Genomic DNA, 21,235 nt, shown 5'->3' with positions numbered 1-21,235 from the left:
ATTAAAAATTTGTTTCAAAAATGTTCTTCTCCAAAACCATTTGGCCAAGAAAACTGAAATTTGTGTGGAAGCATCCTCAGGTAAAGTAGATTCAAGTTTGTTCAAAGCATAATCATTTAATATTTATTCGTTTGATGAGATATTGGCGCTTCTGATTGGTCGAAAAATTTCTTTGATACCTGCATCAATAAAATTTTTGCCGGATCTACTTTTCTCAACTGTTCTGATCTAACACTATTTATAGAACGGGAATTTCCTAAATAAACACTGTCAACAAAATGTAAAGTTGTGTCTGTTTTATTGTCAGCAAAAGAAAAACAACTTTATAAACATAAAAAACTTGAAAGTTTAACCTTCAAAAATAAACAAAACACATTATTTGATTCACGAAATAGAAAATTAAGGGTCTTCTCACGATTTCGTCTGCTTGAGATCAATCAACATTACTGCGATGCTGGCTGTTCCTTTTCCAGAATAATTATAACGAACATATAGGCCTATACACTTTCACAGTAACATTGCTGTTCAAATTTGGTAACGATGATTTTTAAATTTACACACGTACATGATCGGTCATCAGAATAATCATCGTAAAGCAAAGCTATGAGTAATGCATCGCGCATCAACTCCTTAGGCGCATTCCAAACGGCAGATATACCATTTAAGTACATCACTGGCTATCTAGTTACCGCAACGTTTACAAAAGTCGCTTATACATACTATTCTTTGTCGACATATCAATTATTTTCGTCCACGATCGCCTTTCCTTGGATGGTTATGTCCAGTTGCATATTCCAGCGATCTCACATGAAAACTAGTTTTATTACGAATCTTTCGGCACAGTGAATAATATCACAAGCTATCGCATGTATTTTCCTTTCGTTTTCAATTCAGTCGGTTCAGATTTTAACTCACTTTTTGTGTTTAATCCATTAAATTCAGCTCAGTAGCTCTGCATTAGCTGAAGGGCATCCATTTTGAATATTGTTGCTGTTGTGGTTTTGTATTCATACGCGCCGCTTCATTTATGTTATTTACATTTTTCATCAATGACACTTCACATTTTTTGATTTGAAAATGTTTTATTAAATGATAAGAAGTAAAGATAATATTTTTTCTATTGATCGACATATCAAAGATAAAATTGACCGGAAAACTGTTTCATCAATGCGCTACGCGGATATGTTGGGGCCGCAATTGGATTAACGTTTGTTCAAAGCATGATCCCCAGGGGTAGGGTGGGACCAAAATGGGGGATCAAAATTTAACATAGGAATATATAGAGTAAACATTTTGCTTATTTACAAAATATGAAATGTTAAACTATGTGGTTTTACTTATATGCAAGCATTTTGACAGATGTTGATTCTTAAAAATTATTTTGACTTTGGTCGATTCTTCGGCCTCACGAGGGATTCAAAGTTTTGCGTAGGTTGATATCCCATACATTAATAATTGTGTACGATCTATTTTAGAACTACAGTACCGATTAGACCCAACCTAACACCAGAGTAAACCCCAACTAAACCCCAGGTTTACTTTGGGTTTACTCTGGGTTTACTTTTTGAAAATTTGGGTCCACTCGGGGTTTACTTTGGGTTTACTTTGAAATTGCTTTTGAGGTCAACTGTATGCACTGGAGTGTGAAGCAGACTAGTATTTTATCTTACCATCCTACTACGTACATGTATAATTCCTACCCTTTGTATATTCCGAATACACAGGTAGCGTCTACTTTTAGGGGTATACTTCTGACTGGGTTTACTCTCTGTGTCCACTCTGGGTTTACTTTGAGTTTACTCTGGGTCCACTCTAGTAAACCCAAAGTAAACCCAGGGTTTAGTTTAGGTTTACTTTCTGTTAGGTTGGGTCTGATCGGTACTGTATCTATCGAGCCATATTTAAAATATATGGGCAATGTATTAAAACGGATCCTGTTTAAAAAGACTTTTAATATTTTCTCTAGATGCATTTATGTTAAGCATTGAGTCCCTATTGCAACAGAATGGTTTTAGCTTTCATCTCAGAAAAGCTTAAAACATCTTTTCTAAAAAAGAAAAAAGTCTATCATGAAAACGATCTTTTCAGGTGCATTAAACAAATGATTGTTTGCCATTACGGAGACCTTCTGAAATTGAAGCCCTTTGCAGAAAACGTCGAATATAAAAATGGGAGAGGGCTACATTATTGCAGCTAGGCTATTTACATGTATTATTAATATCAATACAGCTCTTTTGTCCTTAATTTTAAATATCGTTATAGTAAAACTCTTTTAGTATGAACACGAATATGCAAACATTAAGTTTTTCTGAGTTCCCGGTAAAGTTCATAACAAATCTTTGCAAAAGTTTGTGGTTACATGTATAACGAAATCGAATATAGATGTAACAAATTGACGGATATTATTAAATTAGTTAAGTGATTTTAAGTTGTGTAGAGGTAAATAATGACAAAATTCAACACTTTAATATCGAATTTCTTTACAGTTTTAAAAGTTTCCACTCACTTCTATTTAACATAATAGTTTGATAAATTTATTCTCTCATAAATTCTTCATTTAATATTCAATTCGATTATTGAAGATATCAAATGGTTAGCAAATATTGTGTTCTTGTGAAAGAAAACTTGTTTATAGTGAATTCGCTATTAATAATTATTTTTAAGAATTCGTTAATATAAAGATTTAACTAATTTCGGATATAACTAAGTAAAACCATTGGTCCCTAGGACTTCGCTATAACGGAATTTTACTGTAGTTGGTAAACGTGTGCGACCATAAATAGTATTAAGTTGATTAAAAAGACTATTTAGTGTAAATTCATTAATTGTTAGTAAATCTGCATTTTGAAACATATACAGTACCCGCAACGTTATTTTTTACAAGACAAACGATAGGATAGGATTCACGCACGATAGGATAGCATTAACGCACGATAGAACAGTATACACGCACGAAAGGATAGGATTAACGCACGATAGAACAGTATAGACGCACGATATGATAGGATTGATACACGATAGGAAAGGATAAACGATGTTCATGATAAACGTATGATCGATTTAAACGATATTCACGAACAAACTGATAATGGCAGAATTTGAGAGAGAACACGTACAAATAAAGATTTACGTGGAATTTCTTTTCAGTAACAATTGCCGAGTTGTTAATCATCGCTGCATCATTTATAGAATGTATAAAAATGACAAGTTAATTTTTTGTTCAACTAAAATTTTGAGCTTTAATGATCAATAAATTTTCTGTTTTGTTTAAATTTTTTTCATTACCGAACACCCTAGCCGATCGCAGCGAATATTTCAGCCCGAGATTAAATCACTCGGAAAATAGCGGGTTTAATTATATAAATCCAACTCTTGTATAAAGTAAATATAAAATCTATCATAAGTACATTTCTTTCTGAATAAGAAAATGATGCATTAAAAACGAATTATTACAGGCAATTTAAATAAATATTTACGCAGATACACATTCCGCGTACGATTTGTTAACATTGTTTTCATTACCACACACCCTAGCTGATTGCCGAGAACATTTCAGCCTGAAATCATATATCACACGGTAAATAACGGGTTTAAAATACAACTCGGGTTTTAATTAAATATAAATTATATCATAAATAGTTTTGTTAATTGTTAGTAAATCTGCATTTTGAAACATATACATTGTAAGTCAGGTATGTAACCGGCAAAAGTTTTAATTATAAATGTGGATACGTACAACATTAACATGTTAAATAATTTAAATGCAAATTAGCTATCATACATACATGTACATTCAATTATAGAGACTATTCTTACGATTTTTTAACTTAATTAATAGGATTTCAATTCCATTCGAATTCATTGAAAAGGTTCTGTTGATTTCCAATTAATATTTCTTTAAAAAAAAACAGGCATGGACAGATTAAAACTCATAAAATTATAACAAATGAACAGAACGAAACAATATTTCAAGCAGGTTTCACATGGTAAACTAACTAACTAACTAACTCTCTCTCTCTCTCTCTCTCTCTCTTGCTCTCTCTCTCTCTCTCTCTCTCTCTCTCTCTCTCTCTCTCTCTCTCTCTCTCTCTCTCTCTCTCTTGCATTGATGTCAGTTACATGTATACATGTATGAATACAACTTCCACAACTTCTTTTTCATAGTAACTCTTCACTGAGGAACTCGCAAAGATTTCCTAAGCATAGGGCGATTGTTGTTCATGACGTTCCGGAAATTGTTAGACTTTACTCTATAGAGACGTCCGTCCAATCATTATGCGTGTGAAGACTGAAAGACCGATTCTGACTCCGAGGCATGCATAACGTCTGAGCCATTGGATCGCTTCGGTCTTACACCAGTGAGTGACCTTAGCAGAGGTCTTTCCGCATTAATGACTCAAACTTATAACACACTTATAACACACTTGAATTAATTGTGTTCATGTTTGTGTCGTCCTTGCTGTTTTTCTGTGTTCCATTTGTGACAGATCTTGTTTCTCCGTTCTAAAAAATAAGGAATCCGTTTGTAGAGTTATATGTTAAATGTTTGAACTAGATAATATAAGTCTTTACAAGAAATGATAATTTTGTTGGTGTACACCACAGGCCTTTGTTTCTGTAATAAACGTTAACCTCGTGGTATAATAATAACATATTATTACTACATGTATTATTACATGTATTATACCATAAGGTGAACTTTTAATACAGAAACTAGCGCATGTTGTGTACAAATTGTCTGAATAACTGTCAATGTAATGAATTATGATTCTTTAAAAAAAAAAAAAATTTAATTATGATAACTATTTTAATATCAACATTGCGTAATGGAAACTTTTTTTCGAATAAAAACTGAGTAAACTTTTGAAATGACGTACGCCTCTAATACAACCTGTTATCCGTGATAAAAAAAAATCTTTTGATCAATGTTATTAATACAGATTCTTTGTGAATTTCAATTGAATTTTGAAAAGCAGTTACAAATTATACATAATTATATGGTCAAAGAAAGTATAAATGGTAGAATCAGAAATTTGTCAGGCTCTTAGCTATATCAAAACAGAAAAAACACAAACCTCAATCAGCTCAAAATTGACATTTACACGCGGTGTTTCCATGACGAGTGCCCGGAAGTCCCACATGAACGTGAGAGCGAACGTTAGTACAGATGTCGCCACTAACCATTCTGAGATCGTAGATACCAGGTACACTTCTGGTACTGTCGTCTGCAAAAGAGGATGACAATGTGTGTACAATTGTATTACTTATATATTCAAATCTGCCTTTTAATATAGTATTGCTATAGCCTTTCACAAACATACATATTGCTACATGGTCATATAAAACATATTCTAGTATCCTGTGTTATACCTGAGTCACTCAGGTGACCTAATGCAGTTGGTCTTGGTTCGTTGTTGTGCTGTTCGTGCCCCCCCCCCCCCAACCACCACACATACACACACACATACATACACGCATACACAAACACGCAACACATACATTTCGAGAATAAGTGTTTTTCAAACATCAAATAGTCTCAGATTAGGGTTAAGACTTCAAAATGAAGCTTAAAATGCAAAGATGGGACTCCGACAGATCAATATAAGGGCTATGATACTCAAGTGTCGGTCACTGACCGTCAGGGCCTGCAGGCCTCTTGTTTACTGAACAAAATAGTTAACTTGAACCTCAGATTGTATGAAACTATAACTGGTACTGAAATTTCAAAGCTGACTTACAAATTTTGTATCCGTTATTCCTTTTTTTAAATCTCTTGCTTCCTGGACTTTGTAGATTATTTTCGTTACAGCGACTGTAGTATGTTAAGGGAAGTAGCTTTAGTATCTTTTGATACTCTTGTAGAAAAAAAATGTATAGTGACAAAGTTGTCTCGTGGAAAAGCACAAGTACCAATTGATTAAAAAAACACGTTTCTGATTTAGTTCAAAAGGATACACAGAAGAAGGAACACTGTCAGTGCAATACTGTTGACAAGCTGGGCTACTGCAACAAAGTGGTTGCCATATTTCTCGCTGCGTAGTTTCCATGACAACCGCGTCTGCAGCCAGCAGTAGGCTAGACCCAACCCAAAAGCTAGACCGGCACCAACGTAGTGGGGTCCTCTTTGTACAACTGTCTAAAAATAGAAGCAATGTTTTTTTCTTTTAACTTCACAACAAAAAGTACTTAGAGAATGGAAGAGAAATAGATGAACACTTACAGATGATGAAAAAGTCGAGCGCAAATAACACCTTATAAAGCATCAACGATTAGTTTTAAAAATGTTGTTATAGTTGTTAATTTAAGATTTTAAATATTGTGGGTTTTTTAACGGATAGGGGTATGCACACGTAAGGATAATTAAGCAATCTCATAAAAATTAGACTTGTAAATCCGCTCCTCTACGATAATATAGCGTATCGTACAACAGATTTACAAGTCTAATTTTAATTAGATTTGTATAATATGAGGCATTTAAGTGAGGCACGGACGGTAACTATTGAATGAAATTTAACACAGAAGAGTGGATTATTTCTCACAACCATATAAATACATTTTACAGACATTTAAAGTTTAAAAAATAATTATAAACAAAAAATATTAAAAGGTTTGATTAAAATGTAACCAGTTTCCTACAATTGTGAGACAAGTTGAAATTACCTGGAAATTGGCAACCATGCTAATGCCTAGCGCAGAGAGAAAGCCGAGGATAATCCCAGCAATGTTCACCCTCTGCCATTTTATCACGTCCTGTACTTTCTTTTTTAGGAAAATTTCTTTGACGAACAAATACCTCACCCAGACATTCATGCCCACTGAAAGCAAATAGTGTGATTGTTAAGAAATGTAAATACGTTTGAATATAGTTCACCGTGTGCCTATCAATAATAAAGAATATTTCGATCCCCCTTCCCATCCCCCCCCCCCCCCGGGGCAAAAAGAAATCATTAAAATCATTAATTTATTGATGCTAAAAACAGTCATTTAATTAAATGTTCATATTTCAGACAACTTTTCAAATTTATGTTTTTCTTCTTATTCATTTATTATCTTTAGACTAAACAGTGAAAAAGTGATAGTATGTTCGTTGAATGACAAACGATTATTCATAACATTTACATAATTCAAGCCATGACATCCTAACAAGTGCTTTTAATCTCATTTTCCTTGATCTTCATAAACTGTGAGCGTTAACACAGATAAAGAAATGAGCATCGCTTGCGAGAAAAAAATCTTGGGTTTTCTTGAGAAGCTGTTGACTTACACAGGACAGCGCCAATGTTGATAAGTTGTCCAAACACACAGCGTTCCGGGGCCTCTATAGCCGTATAGCTGGAAAGATAGCGAAATTTATCACAGGATGAGAGCAGTTTATATACCACTTTCATCCCGTGTAAAACACTAAAGTAGACACTTCATATTCTTTACACGTACTAGTAGCTCCCGTATAGCATAATGGTATGATCTATTCATATAGTCAAATGTACATGTACATGCATAAAAATAAAAGAACTGACGTTTTATTTGAATAGTTGACAAATAAATGTAGCGGGTGTAATCATCATGCATTCATAGATCCTGAATTTTAATTTCATTTTTTTTTTTGAATTTGTATTCATCATTTTAGCTATGAAAACAACTACAGTGCAGGATCCGTTTTAAGAATTACCATTGCTAGTAACTATATAAGTGTAAAACTCTCGTTCAAGCTCAGAGTTAAAGATAAAACATGGAGTTGTGGGCGTCATTTAATCAATTACATTGAATGAAAGACACAAGTACTTCATTCAAGATTGTTCAAACTGTCCTGAATACACTACATCAATAACATAAGGGTGACGAGATCAAATCGATTTCGTATTACGTTTACTTGTTGAAGTCTTTGAAAGTGAACACGTACCTGACGACAACTTAAAAAATTATAAACTTTTATTAGTTTTGTGTTTTTTTATAATGCAAACGTTTAAAATCTAACTGATGCATTAGCTGACATGCACATGCATGTACATTTAACGTTTTCATTAATTCTATTCAGTGATCCATACATGTATATACATACGTGTACATGTATATAGGTTTGAAACTCAGATGCCTTCTATCATTGACATCTTAAACTTTTTTACTTTAATTGCAAGCTTATATCTTTGTTTGACATACCTGATATAAGGGAAATCATTTGGTTGAACGGAGCCACTCTTAATTGAAATACCATACCTAAAACACAAAAGATGCTGTGTTCTGATAAAGCCGCACATGACACATTAGAAAGATAACACAACTTATTTCCGTACGATGCAGAACATTTATTTTGTAGATAATAAACTCAAGTCTCGTTTGCTATTACAATATTCTTATTCTTGAGACAATCGTAAAAATCAGAATGCCAGTTTAGCCTTAATGGAAAATTTCAACGGAGAATGCCAAGAACAAATCTTAGAAAGTTAAACATAAACATGAATTGAACTTTTGTTTCTACAGAAAACCCAGGTGCCTTACGATATAAAGAATGCCATGATGATCCATACGGCCGTTATCAGGGGCAGCAGATAGAGGCGTCGCCTCAGGAAGACTAAGCACGCTAGACTCATCACTCCTGGTATCCGAGGGGGGAGAGTAGAGGGAGTGTCAGGGTCGGGAGTATCCTCCGTGGCTCTGCATGGGGAAAATATGAATTTTTAGGAAAAAATATTTGACGCCTATATATTTCTCTTTAGGTTTTGCCCCGTTGGTTCGTTTTTTTTTTTAATGAAAATTTGCCTTTTATCAAGTTTCATAATCAAGCTTTTTTCAGGTTAGTTTAATTTCATTTTATCTTCTAATGATATATTAACACTTTGTCAAAATGTTAAGTTGTATTAACAATATCCTAGTATGTTACTTGTAAGATCAATTGCAACTCACAACATCACGGCAAAAATGTGTTACTTGACCATGTATCCTAGAAAGATTAAGTACTTTCCATATTTAAAAAAACCCTGAAATCATTGACCATGATTATCCATAAAACACTCAAAATAAGAGTTCAATGATCTGTTAATAAACCAGGTTACCTGCGCCCGATGTTTCCCCTTACATTTGACGCTTGCATAAAAAATATCAAATACTGAAAAAAAGGTAACAACATTTGTAAACCATTGTGTAGGTGAACTTTTCAACAAAATTAAATCAATATCTGACGTGGTTAGAGATTAGCGATATATCTGTCCCTACTAATGAACGACTAATTATTTAAATTATATCTACAATTGCAAGACAATAGTTAAGATCTTTTAAATGTTTAACGTCCAATCGATTTTGATTGATTTCAAGGTATCGGCGCCGTTAAAGTATATTAAAATCTAATATATAATCAAAGTCCTGAAGAACTGACGGGAGTTGATTTTATTGATTATTATTTATTTTAAAATCAACGATAATATGTGCATGGCAAATAGTTTCTTAGCTGTATTTGAATAATTAAACACATTTTTAACATGAATTATCGGGCTTTTCCGACAAGAATTTAATACTTAGTTAAAGATAGAATAGAAGCCATCAAACTCTTACATGCATTATGTATCAGTAATCGAAATATTTCTGGAAAATTGTATCCACGCAATATTGATTTCTGGCGTAAGGATACACACGTCAACAAAAAAATATCGAAAATGTTTATAACATTTAAAATCTGACTATTTTCAAGAAAATGCTTCTGAATATATATAAGATTGGATTTATCGATAATTTTCAAGTAGTTAATCTTGTCAACGGTTATGATTTGTGCTTAAGACCAAGCTCTGTTTCACTTCCGCTTTGCTAGAGTAACTGCATACGAGAGCTGATTATAATAAATCCCCAAAAATGATATATGTTGTCTCTCTTTTTACAAAAGATACCACTTCTGTCCTCTATCGGTTGTTAGTTTACCTCTAATATCAATGCAATATCAAACAATTTTTTCTACGAAAAATCGAAGTAAAATTCAGTCACTGTAACTTGCGTGGTACACAAATTACAATCTCATGATTTCTTTTTCATTCTGAGAATAAGTTTAACAACCTTGTGTGTTGCTATGGATCTGTCGACCGACAGAGCCACAGGCGGCGACCAAAACATCTAATCACCGCAAAGTGTCAAAGTTACAGCCAGTGCTCTTAAAGAATATCCCATTTTGCATATAAAATGCATCATTGACTTCCGGTCGGTGGAACTGATAGAAAACGGGAATGAATAATGAATTATCCCGGGGTTCCCCTGCATACATGTATGGAAATAATCAAAAGCGTATTTAGAAAAGTGCAATGTGGCAAAAACAAATAAGCAAAAAGTTCTGAACAAAATAGATTTCTTTTTAAATATTCCCTTTCATTGCGTTTTAACCTAAACAAAAGGAAGCTTTAGAAGTTGTAATTAATTCTCGAACCAGCCAGTAGCACTAGGTCGACCTAATCTGTCAGAGATGCTGGTCTTAGAACAAAGGGATATTAAAGTTAATGGACGCACAGATGTTAGAAAAATATAAACATGTAAACTAAAATTCAGATACACGTGATAATTGTGAAACGAGGGCCTCGAATTAATTTTAAATGAATAAACATGTGTAATTTTTTTTACATTAATTAAATTACTTCACCGTATTCCTATCATTGCAATCAATTAGATTTGTTGGTATCTATAACGATTCATACAGTAATACTTAACAAAATACAACGGAAAGTTTACAATTTATGTAAGTGTTCTCTATATGTTTTTTTAGCAATGGGGATAAAAAGTAACAATACTTTTTTTTCCCTTCGAGTAGACTACAAAGACTTACCTTGCTTCCACGGCTATATCCACAATGATTTCAGCAAAAGTTGGGATTTAATTAAGAAAAACATTGACTTTCGTGACAACAATTGCTTTGTTCATTCATCCCTTGTCCACGACCTAGTAATTACGTATACTGATCACAGTCGTTCAAACAGGTGAGACAATAGTTCGATCTTTTTACCAATAAATCACCTGAAAGTCAATGCTCATAAAAAGGCTAATAAGAATGACAGTTACACGTCCGACTGCCCGTTCAGCCGTCAGATTGAGGGGTCGGGTCGGTAGGCCCTACGTGATGTTGACCGGACCGTCCGGTTCTTTGGAACTGAAATGACCCACTGAAGGCAAAAGCAATTCAAGATTCCTAGGAATGTGGTCACACAAAGGACTGCGATTACAGAAGGAAAACAATCGCTTATGAAATCCTCTGAGCCATTTCTTATGTTTTTATAGAATTATTCGGTGACCGATTCATGGGAATTGCTAGTTGTACAAGAATTAACTCCGTTCCCGCCCTCTGAGGATGATGGAACATAGTTCTGGTTTTAAGGGGTGTATACTTTAACCATATGGCTTAAAATATCATGTGCGCTTACGTAGTAAATATATACGCCTATCTTTAATGAATGAAATATGAAATATTAGAACTACCTATAATGTTCTGAAAATTTGAAATCTGCAGTATGAATAAAAGTTTACATGTATAATTTATGTATTTACCGAATAGCTGCAATGTCCTAAGTTTGTCTCGTCCTTTATAATTTTCTAATGGAATATTGCACAATAAAATCAAATGAATGTTTGAAGACCAGTGGGTTTGAATTGAGAAAAAAATCAATGAACTCGATTTTAGAAGCCACATAACAAAAAAGAATGAGAAATCAATGGTATTTAATACAATACATACAATATCTTGTTTAATTTATGTAAGAACAGATACATGTAAATGAATATAACATGCATAAGTATAAATGTTTTTAATAGCATCAGTTATGTAAATAAGGTCTTGAAATAACCTTTCATATCTCAACTGTACTTCCTTTTTTTGCTATTTTTGTTATTAGCATATTCTAAAAACATAAATGTGATTATATGTTACTTGGAATTTCGGTATCATTGTATATTATGAAATATGATACAGATGTGTGCCCCCCCCCCCCCCCCCCGCATCCCCCGCTCCTTTCGCAGTCCTGTGTGGCATTATTAAACTTAATGTAGCGGAATAAACTTTCATTGATCTATGACTGGAAACCCGGTTCCCCCACAGAACTCACATCAGCAGGGTCGGATGAAAACATGGCAGTCATGTTTAGATCTTATGGTTAAGGTTTTAATGGACTGGAAACCAAATTCACACGCTGGTTTAAAAAAAATGAAATTCGCGTACGAGCTTAAAACGAAAGTACTAGATCATTCATAAAAAGGCTTCGTCGTAATATTAAAACCAACAAATTTAAAATCTTCTGTTTCATGTCTTAATTGTTTGTAATAAATACACTTGGCCTAAGCAAAAAAGGTGTAATTTTGTTAGTTAAGATAATTTTACATTATGCAATTATTATACAAGCATAATGGGTTCATCGCATAATGTCAATATAATCAACCGTTTCAATATAGGAAGACGCTTAGTTTTCATTGTAGATGGTTTTAAATTCTACAGATTTCAAAACATTAATGTAACAATTACTCTCTGTTCTAAGAACGATCTTATCATCCATTTTCTGTTTGTCATTTCGGATTTCTAAAGAAATACGATCGCAAATGTAAACAAACAAAAAGCAATCTCGCCATACGGTACGAAAATGGGAGCATTATTCTAAAATTAAATAGGTTTTTTTTGTCTCTTTAAATAGTTCTTAAAATTGCAGGTCGCGATCGCGTTCTCTTTTGTGTCGTTTGCAATTTTTTTTACAACCCTAGCTGATAAGGACGCCAATACAAAAAAATATATAAATGGAGGACACGATATTTACAATCACGAGCAATACTGTAGTACATGAAAATGACTTAATTTGAAATTACGACTTCCGCAGTTTTTGGATTGTGTTCGTGTTATAGTTTAATAGACCTAGAATACATGAATGAATGGCATGTGTTTTTGAATAATTAAGTCATTTGATTCACATGTCTATATTTGTCAATGAATAACCACTTATCAACTCCTGACATACTAATATTACATGCGGCCGCGAGGTATTACTGCACAGGTACATAACATAACAATCGCATTAGCTTAATATCGAATATGCAAACTATCGAACTTGTAAACAAGATTAAATGGACAAAAGTTCAACCGTTGACACATTGCATTGTGTAGAACGTTATGGACTATCATCAGCTCGCATAGAGTAACATACAATAACAGTGGACCCCTCAGATTAAACCACGGGGTGATCCGAACTGTTGCACCTGCAATATTTTTTGTACGTACCGTAGAGGCTGAACTTCCTCTCCTTCCGACATGATTTTGTTTTTATATTCCGGAATTGTATGCACCTGGTTCTAGAGGTTTAAATGGTATTTCCCGTGTAATATGAAATCGAAATATGTCGCCGTACGAGTCTCCTATACGTATGGGGCCACCCGAGGGGATTGTTTGTTGAGCTGCCGTTTGAAGTGACCGGAATCTTGTTATTTTTGGTAAGAAGCTGACGAGGCTTTGTCAACAAAGCCCACTTCATATTTACAACAAAGTTATTCAACCGCACAGCTAAGGGTATCAGGTTTATAATATTGAAAAGAGAAGGAAAAATCTGACATTGTAGACACCGAGAGTAGAATTTCCAGAAATATCAGTACACGAGGGAAATTTCTAGTTTAGTAAAATAGAGTTATTTTAATCCATTAATCATCCACATAAAGCGCAATGAAATATTAAGCTTAGTTTTTTCAATTTATTTTTCCCTCGCAAACTGTTTCACTATGTTTATACATGTGAATATGTAGTTTATGCATGCCAATTACACAAAATTTAATGCACTCAAGTATTTAAAAAAAACACGACTTCCGTACCTAATGAATTGACTGTACCTAGTGTAAAGCAAAAAATATATGAAAATAAAAAAAAGGGAAGAACTCTTCTCTTCTTTGAATATATCGTGATAAAAATCTGGATGCGTCCTCAAAGCTATCGCGTTCCGACCCGAGCAATAAAAACGTAGTGAACGTGCCTCGGGGTTCGTCATAGGAGAACAGCTACACTATTTTTATCGCCCTCCCGAAACACTTAGACCATTGTCCAACAGAATAAAAACACAAAAAAGATTTCATTAAACGGCGTCTTCATTGAGACATTACTGAATCCATCAGTTGTATATATGGATACACGAACGACTTTGCTCATAAAGTTAATTAAAATAATTACTTGTATTATGAAGGTTCTTAAAATTGCGTACATAATAACATGAATGTATATATAAAGATTTAAGCGGTTTCTCGCTTTCCTTCAAGTACACGGATTTCCTTGATAAATTCCCCGAGTATTCCTCACGTTGAAATAAACGAAGAGAGCCGGAAGAATACAATACTAATGAATTACGCATTCTACATTGTCCCCTCTTTTAGTGACCGCCTTATCATCACGTTGCCTCAAATCAGATATACTATTAGCAGGGCTGTCTATGCTTTCTGGCCAACTATCTGTCTAGAATCGACTTATTACATGTATTTTTCAACAATTAGATTCTCCATCTGTTAAAAGCAGCATGCTTAGAGTCGTATTACAGCAATACGGAAAATTACAAAAAACATACTACGCATATTTGAGACAGAAATTAACTTATCGTATGTCACTTAAAATGATAGGCGGAATTTTCCTAGGATATCATTAGAGTTCAATTTATAACCGGAACGTAAATTAGTATCTTTGGGTCAATGCTGATTACAAGAGAGAGAGAGAGAGAGAGAGAGAGAGAGAGAGAGAGAGAGAGCGTCCTCGCTAGCAAAGGATGACAATCCACGAATAAAGAAACAAAGAGAGATGGAAGAGAGCATAAAATATCTAGATATCTGAACTGTTACTATAAGAAATATAAAAAAAAAAGCACGTGTTAGGCAGTGAATTAGGAAATGCGCTGTACATGTACATGCAACTATGAGTACAATGTCGTTTACATGATGGTTTAGATCGGTGATACTATTTCACAGTCCACTATTGATTACTAGTATTAATGTAACAATGTGGAAAGTTCAAAATATAGGAAGAAAATACACAATTCATAGTATTTATTTTTAGATGTAGATGTATGTATAAAAAAATAAGCATTGCATGAGTACTAGCATTTTAGTCTGTTTATATAAAAACAACAAAACCGCAAATTGAAAGATAGGAACTCACGGAATCGGCAGTGCATGTAGTACTAAAAATGGATAACTTACCTTACATATTTTGGCATGGTGAATTAATAACACTTTCCTAGCTCTGAAAGTCTATTTATCCTTAGGTCTCTATGTATTTGCTTACACCTACGTTCAGCATATGTAGTTGAAACTTGCTGTATCATATAGGATGTAAAACATTACAATATACTTCCTCCTCTCTCAGCTTTTCACTTTGTACGATTCATATGTATATAGTATAAGTACATGTACATTGTACAAACCCATTTCAGAAGAAATACATGTACGGTTTATTGTTCTCAAGCTAACGGCAGCTAAAACAAAACCGATAAACATATGATCCCTTGCCTGATCTCAAAGGTAAGGAGGGAACATATATTATAGTTCAAAATTACAATGCACCATACACGATTGATTTAAGAAATCATGTATATATGTTACAGTAATATATCTGTCATCTTTTTAATTAATACAATTACAATAGATACATGAACATGCAATGCGTTGAGAGTTCACACTGCGACAGTCCACAGCATAAATCAATATTATAATATACCATCGTCAGCTAAAATATGTCTAAAAAGGAGTCGACTTTACATTACATTGTATTACATTCTGCTGGGGAAGAATCGCCGTCGTCAAAAGAAATAGATTGCTTGTATACTGCCACTGGCAACATTAGGAACATTTTGCACGAATGCTACCACTGGCAAATCTAATAAATTACAGAATATATATTGCACGTGCATTGTATACTACCACTGGTAACATGTGGAATAAAGTACACGTATATTGCCCTGGCAACATTTGGAAAAAATAAATATCACCTGTACCGCTGTATGACAACAGGAAAATAAACCCATGAATACGGTGCCGGTAGTACGTTCAGGGGCAACGATATTAAGGACGTTGTTTACTCTGGGTTTGAGTTCTCAAATTCGGATTGGTATAAAGTTCAATGTCATGAGTAAAATTTGTTCTAAACACTAAAAGTATTTATGAATTTAATTATTAATGACAAATGACACATTGAACAAAGCAAAAGACTTTAAAATACTTATGAGTGCATTTTATGTACTGTATGTTATAAATGATATTGAACTTACGTAGCATATATATCATCAGACATCTCCTCATAGAATACGTGTCTTTAAATACTGCGTATATACATAAATAAAATACTTATAAAACAATATACTTCACACAGTCATTAAATTTATAATGTACTTGTGGTAAGATTGTGATATTGGCGAAAAAAATACATGTACAATAAAATTGTTCAGATTATTAAGTTAACGCATTGTACTCCTGTGTAGTATTTATGTAAATATGATTGTCTATATAAGAGGCCCATCCCACTTTAACGAACACTTAAATATTAGATTGTAGTGACAATGGGATGTTTCTTTGTGTTCTACGGTATGCAAGTTAATAACAGTTTTTGTTTTAAATGTTAACTACAAATGCACCCTTTCCGCTTTTCATTACTACGGATTTATGTTTAGCATTCAATTTTCCAATGTACAGCTGTATATGTTCAAGCGAAGAAACATAATCTATAGACAAGTTGATCGAATTGTTTTAAATCAACCTATAACATGTAGGTTTTTTAAATAGAAAGAGTTATCGTTATACAAGATCGAAAATATATATATATATATATATATATATATATAATTATGTACAGTAAATAGTGTCATTTTATTTTCAATGTTCCCTCTCATTGTATGCATAAAAAACCATGCTCCTTTGCATGGAACATCCAACAAAAATGAGATGGATATAGAACAAAATCCAAGCACAAAAGATTTCAAAACATTTCATACGTTCTTTTTACTCCCCTATTCACAATAATGCAATCGTTAATTAAAAATTATTTAAAACCATAAATTAATTTATTAACGACATAGCTCCAAATCAATAAGGACGCTTCCAGAACGTGATACATATTTCCGCTATAGATCACCCTTAACGGGTGGAATAAATCATACCAGTGTTCAAGAAGAACAATATACGGGATCGATACCTAAAATAAGCTCTCTCTTTACTATCCACCCTGTGATCATCATTTTTTTTTTCGATGTGTTTTCAGGTCAAAGTACAGGTAGTCTCTACAAAATCATTTGTCTTTTAGGGGATTTTGATGGAAGTTATAATTTGTTTTAGATATGCTGCAAAGGCACACGACGTGGTTGTTTTTAACACGTAAATTCGCAATTAATCATTTCTGCCAACAACGAGGTAATTCGGGTGAGGAGAGAGTGTTCGTTAACGTTCCAGATCTTTATTCCTTGAATTATGTAATGCAGTTATTTTGTTTTTATTTTAAAGTGTATGATTGTGTTAGTTTGATGAATATTAATGAAGCTCATGAAGAGAGGGAAAAAAAGCAGAAGTATGTAATGGAAAAAATTGTTTATGGTCGGCGGTGAAGGCACGATATTGACCCTTTACAGTTAGATGTCTCGGATAATCGACAAATATCTGGAAATGTGCAGGGTTAGAAAGTAAATCATTTAAAAATTTCAGAATTACAGAGTTCTGTCGAGACGTCGGATGCATCAGGTTTGATTAAAATAATAAAACACATTAATATGACTATAATTAACTATATACATGTAATAAATAAACCAAAACAAATCTTATTTACGTTCACACTTTTAAACATTCTAAATTCATTGATGCATTTAAAGACGTAAAAATAGATTAGTTTCAAGTAATAATGACGGAGTATCAAATACGAATGAAAATGGATTTTTTTGTACAACTTCAGACATTTTACCACTTTATATATATATGTATACATGTACATACGAAGATAAATGATTACTTAGAAAGCATAAAAATCCACCTCAAAATATATAATGCAAAAGGACTCACCTTACAGCTTGATAAAACCAAAAATGAAAATTAAGATGAAATTGCAAAGGCCCTCGTTTACTTAACATACATGTACATACATACATGAGGGTTCCGACCCCCGTGGAAGGTGACACGTCACTATGGGAGTTTGGGAAACAAGACGATATATGTACTTGCTAAAACTGTTAAAATGATAACGAGGCAAAGAGATGAAATGTGACGATTTAAATTTTTATGGACTAAGTGATCGACCTAACACCCCAAGTCTGCGTTTTATCATGAGAATAACGGGATCAGGCACATGAGATTGTCTCCATCAATGTTATCAGCGGCAATGTATCCGAAATGGGCGAAATGTTCAGAATAAGAACGGTTCGTGACGAGGAACAGTCGACTCGAGTTTAAATTTGTTTACAATCTGTTTGATATTTTTGAAGGCAAACAGATATAACCCCGAAAGGTCGTACACGGCATAATCTACAGAGAGAAGTTTCTTTTTACAAGATGAAAAATGAACAATTCAGCGAAATTCGTGTATCACCAGAGAAGCGATAAATATAAAATGAGATTTTAACTCCAGGTAATTATCAAGTTAAAAAAAGTGAAAAAGGAAATCTAGTTGTTCGTATGGGGTTATATAAGAATATGCATTCAAAAGATTGTTTTATCAAACACCACACGCCAAAGGAATAAAATTTCATTTAATCCCTAATACACGCGTACTGTATCAGTCAATGCAAACCAGAATAAAGCTCACCCAAAAGATCATTGCAGATAAACCAAAATATTGATCAACTGATTAAACGAAAAGATTATCAATTTCTATTAAAATTGCATACATTCACACATTTCACCCCCCCCCCCACCAAAAATACGCATGGAAAGCATTTTTGCAGTAAAAAAGTGTGCAGTACTATACAATCGCACCACCGGAGTACCAATACACACGTTATGAAAAATTTCTGCGGATGGGGGGTGGGGAGGGGGCTACCGGTATTTTCGGTAACTTTCTATGTAAATTAGTAAGCGGACTACATGTAGATTTACGTAATGTCAATGGTACGTTTTCGTACTATGTATAGCACGAAAACACTGTTATTTTATAATAACCTATGAAATGCAATATTTTGCAAATGTTTTTCTTGGTGTGTGGTATTGGGTTATCTTTCTTGAATTGGTTTTTGCATTGAGAAAAGAAAAAAATGACATGTTCTTTAATAGTATCGTGTTTTACTGGAATATTTAGTTTTTTCTTCGTAAATACACAACTGATAGTGTAGCTCAAGGGCTAGGGAATTTATATATACTCGAGATGTATGAGTGGGGTTTTTTTTTCAAGCAAGCAAACGTTGACTGAATTAGTACAGAAGTTGGCCATAAATGAGTTCGCAAAATGGCCGACGTTTACTCAGGTATCCCCATCACCTGCATTTTTGAAAAGCTACTTCTAACAACAAAGTATACATCATGATGACAGAGCATACATTTATGATTCTTTGTATCATATCCTTGGGTATGAAAAAAATCTTAAAATTTATTTTGTTTAGCCATGTACAAGCGTCGTATTCACCATAAAGGCAAACTAATACCTGAAATATCAACAATATCTCTTCCTTAGTTACGAAAAATTCTGATTTTTATACATGCTTAATCAACATTTCCCCTATGTTTTTAATTAATTAAATATTTGAACCTTATGTATGCCAAAAATGAGTTGATACTGTTAATTGGATATAGTGCATGGATGTTTTGTTATAAAAATCTACCTCACAGGAAAAAAAACCCGATGTTACGGCGTGGTCATTTTGCGAACTCATTTATGACAGTCACGCGAATGTATATGTGGTGTTTTCCCTCAAGACTTTTGTTTATTGTAAAGCAAGAAAAGTATTAACAAGTATTTGAACATATTTAAGACTAGAACATGATTTCCATTCTTAAATCAGCACAAATGTTAGAGTATTCGTGATAATCATTTCTTCCGAGAAATTTATTCACTAAATTCTTTGCAATTTCAAGGAATTCAGCATATTATCGAGTAATGATATGGGAACGGGCAATTTTCACAATCCCCAGTTGTCTTTATGAAGCCTTTTTATCATTAAGTTTGTTTTATCCATGAATGATTTGTTCATTTTCTTGCCACAACTAGGATCAGAAAACACCCTTGTTCATTATTCGCCGGGGAAATTATCCATCGATTTTTTTCCCCGACTATCTCTGATGTAGCGGATCTGTACAAAATGAGCCTCTTTAAAGTACTCTGTAGCATTTATTTTGTAATATGCTTTATATACATTGGTCAAAAGATGAGTGCTTTTGTTCACATTTAACCCCCCCCCCCCCCCCCCCAGTGTTGACCATAGGAAAACCCTAGCAATCACTGTAATGTACATTGTAAGTACTTTCGAAACATAAGATTGCTAAACAGAGCAATTGATGTTAACTTTATTTAAATATATCAAATAATATAGTTTAATACAATATCGTAAGAACATTTCAGGACATACCTTAATTTACGTCAAAGGACGAAGAAGCTGTTTAATGCATATCTTTGGACTGTATATACCCGGTAAATAATTATTATTGATTGATTCTTGTACGTTATCAGTAATATTTATAACGACAGTGGATTTTTAAGCAATAACAATGCAGTAAAACAATACGTAACCCGGTCATTTCATTCTACCGACCGTCTTTGAAAAGGAATTAGTTGTTCTATGCAGATTTCAGAGGTTTACACAGGGTTACAGTTGTCGAAATTAAATGTACATGTATATTTAAGGAATAAAGAATTATTCTTTGAGTATTATGAGCTCGGAGATATTTTTGGTCTGGGCGTGATCAAGTCTATCGTAAAGCCCTTTACGATAGATTTGATCACGCCCCGACCGAAATTATTACTTCATAATATACGAAGAATGATCCCTTATTACTTATATTTATATAATTTTCAGGAATTGTACAATTTATAATATTTGAATATAGATAGGCAAACCCCGCTTGCGCCCCAATTATACGTCATTTGAATTTATTGGACTGTATAGTACAAAATCGATACGTAGACACTGAAAAATGTAAATATTTAAAAAGATTATCTTTGAAAGCTAATCTTTACAATATTTAACGTTTGGTACTGTTAAATTTTCCCCTTTTTCTAATGTCATTTCTTTACCTATTTGCACGGTTACATTGAAATAAATGTTAAAACGGGCTTGCCCCTGTGCCAAATTGTAAAATACCG

General features: G+C 33.5%; 1 protein-coding gene across 5 annotated transcripts; it reads right to left on the bottom strand.

Moving 5' to 3' along the window:
- Window positions 1-281: 281 nt before the first annotated feature.
- Window positions 282-18,147, bottom strand: LOC105336809 (modulator of macroautophagy TMEM150B-A). 5 transcript variants are annotated; one of them, XM_066085151.1, is made up of 9 exons: window positions 18,010-18,147; window positions 8,497-8,652; window positions 8,158-8,214; window positions 7,265-7,332; window positions 6,661-6,815; window positions 5,956-6,136; window positions 5,739-5,812; window positions 5,076-5,225; window positions 282-4,503 (listed from the first exon to the last, which is right to left on the bottom strand). In XM_066085151.1, the coding sequence occupies exons 1-9, from the start codon at window positions 18,093-18,095 to the stop codon at window positions 4,414-4,416; spliced, it is 1,017 nt and encodes a 338-aa protein (XP_065941223.1). In that variant the 5' UTR covers window positions 18,096-18,147; the 3' UTR covers window positions 282-4,413. The 5 variants fall into 5 exon arrangements, with proteins under 5 accessions (XP_065941223.1, XP_065941224.1, XP_034304082.2 ...); XM_066085152.1 differs by lacking the exon at window positions 18,010-18,147 and adding an exon at window positions 16,236-16,273; XM_034448191.2 differs by lacking the exon at window positions 18,010-18,147 and adding an exon at window positions 15,169-15,332.
- Window positions 18,148-21,235: the final 3,088 nt, after the last annotated feature.

Source organism: Magallana gigas, chromosome 5, assembly GCF_963853765.1.
Source record: "Magallana gigas chromosome 5, xbMagGiga1.1, whole genome shotgun sequence".
Taxonomy (NCBI): Eukaryota; Metazoa; Mollusca; class Bivalvia; order Ostreida; family Ostreidae; genus Magallana; species Magallana gigas.
This window is presented reverse-complemented; position numbering and strand designations above follow the sequence as displayed.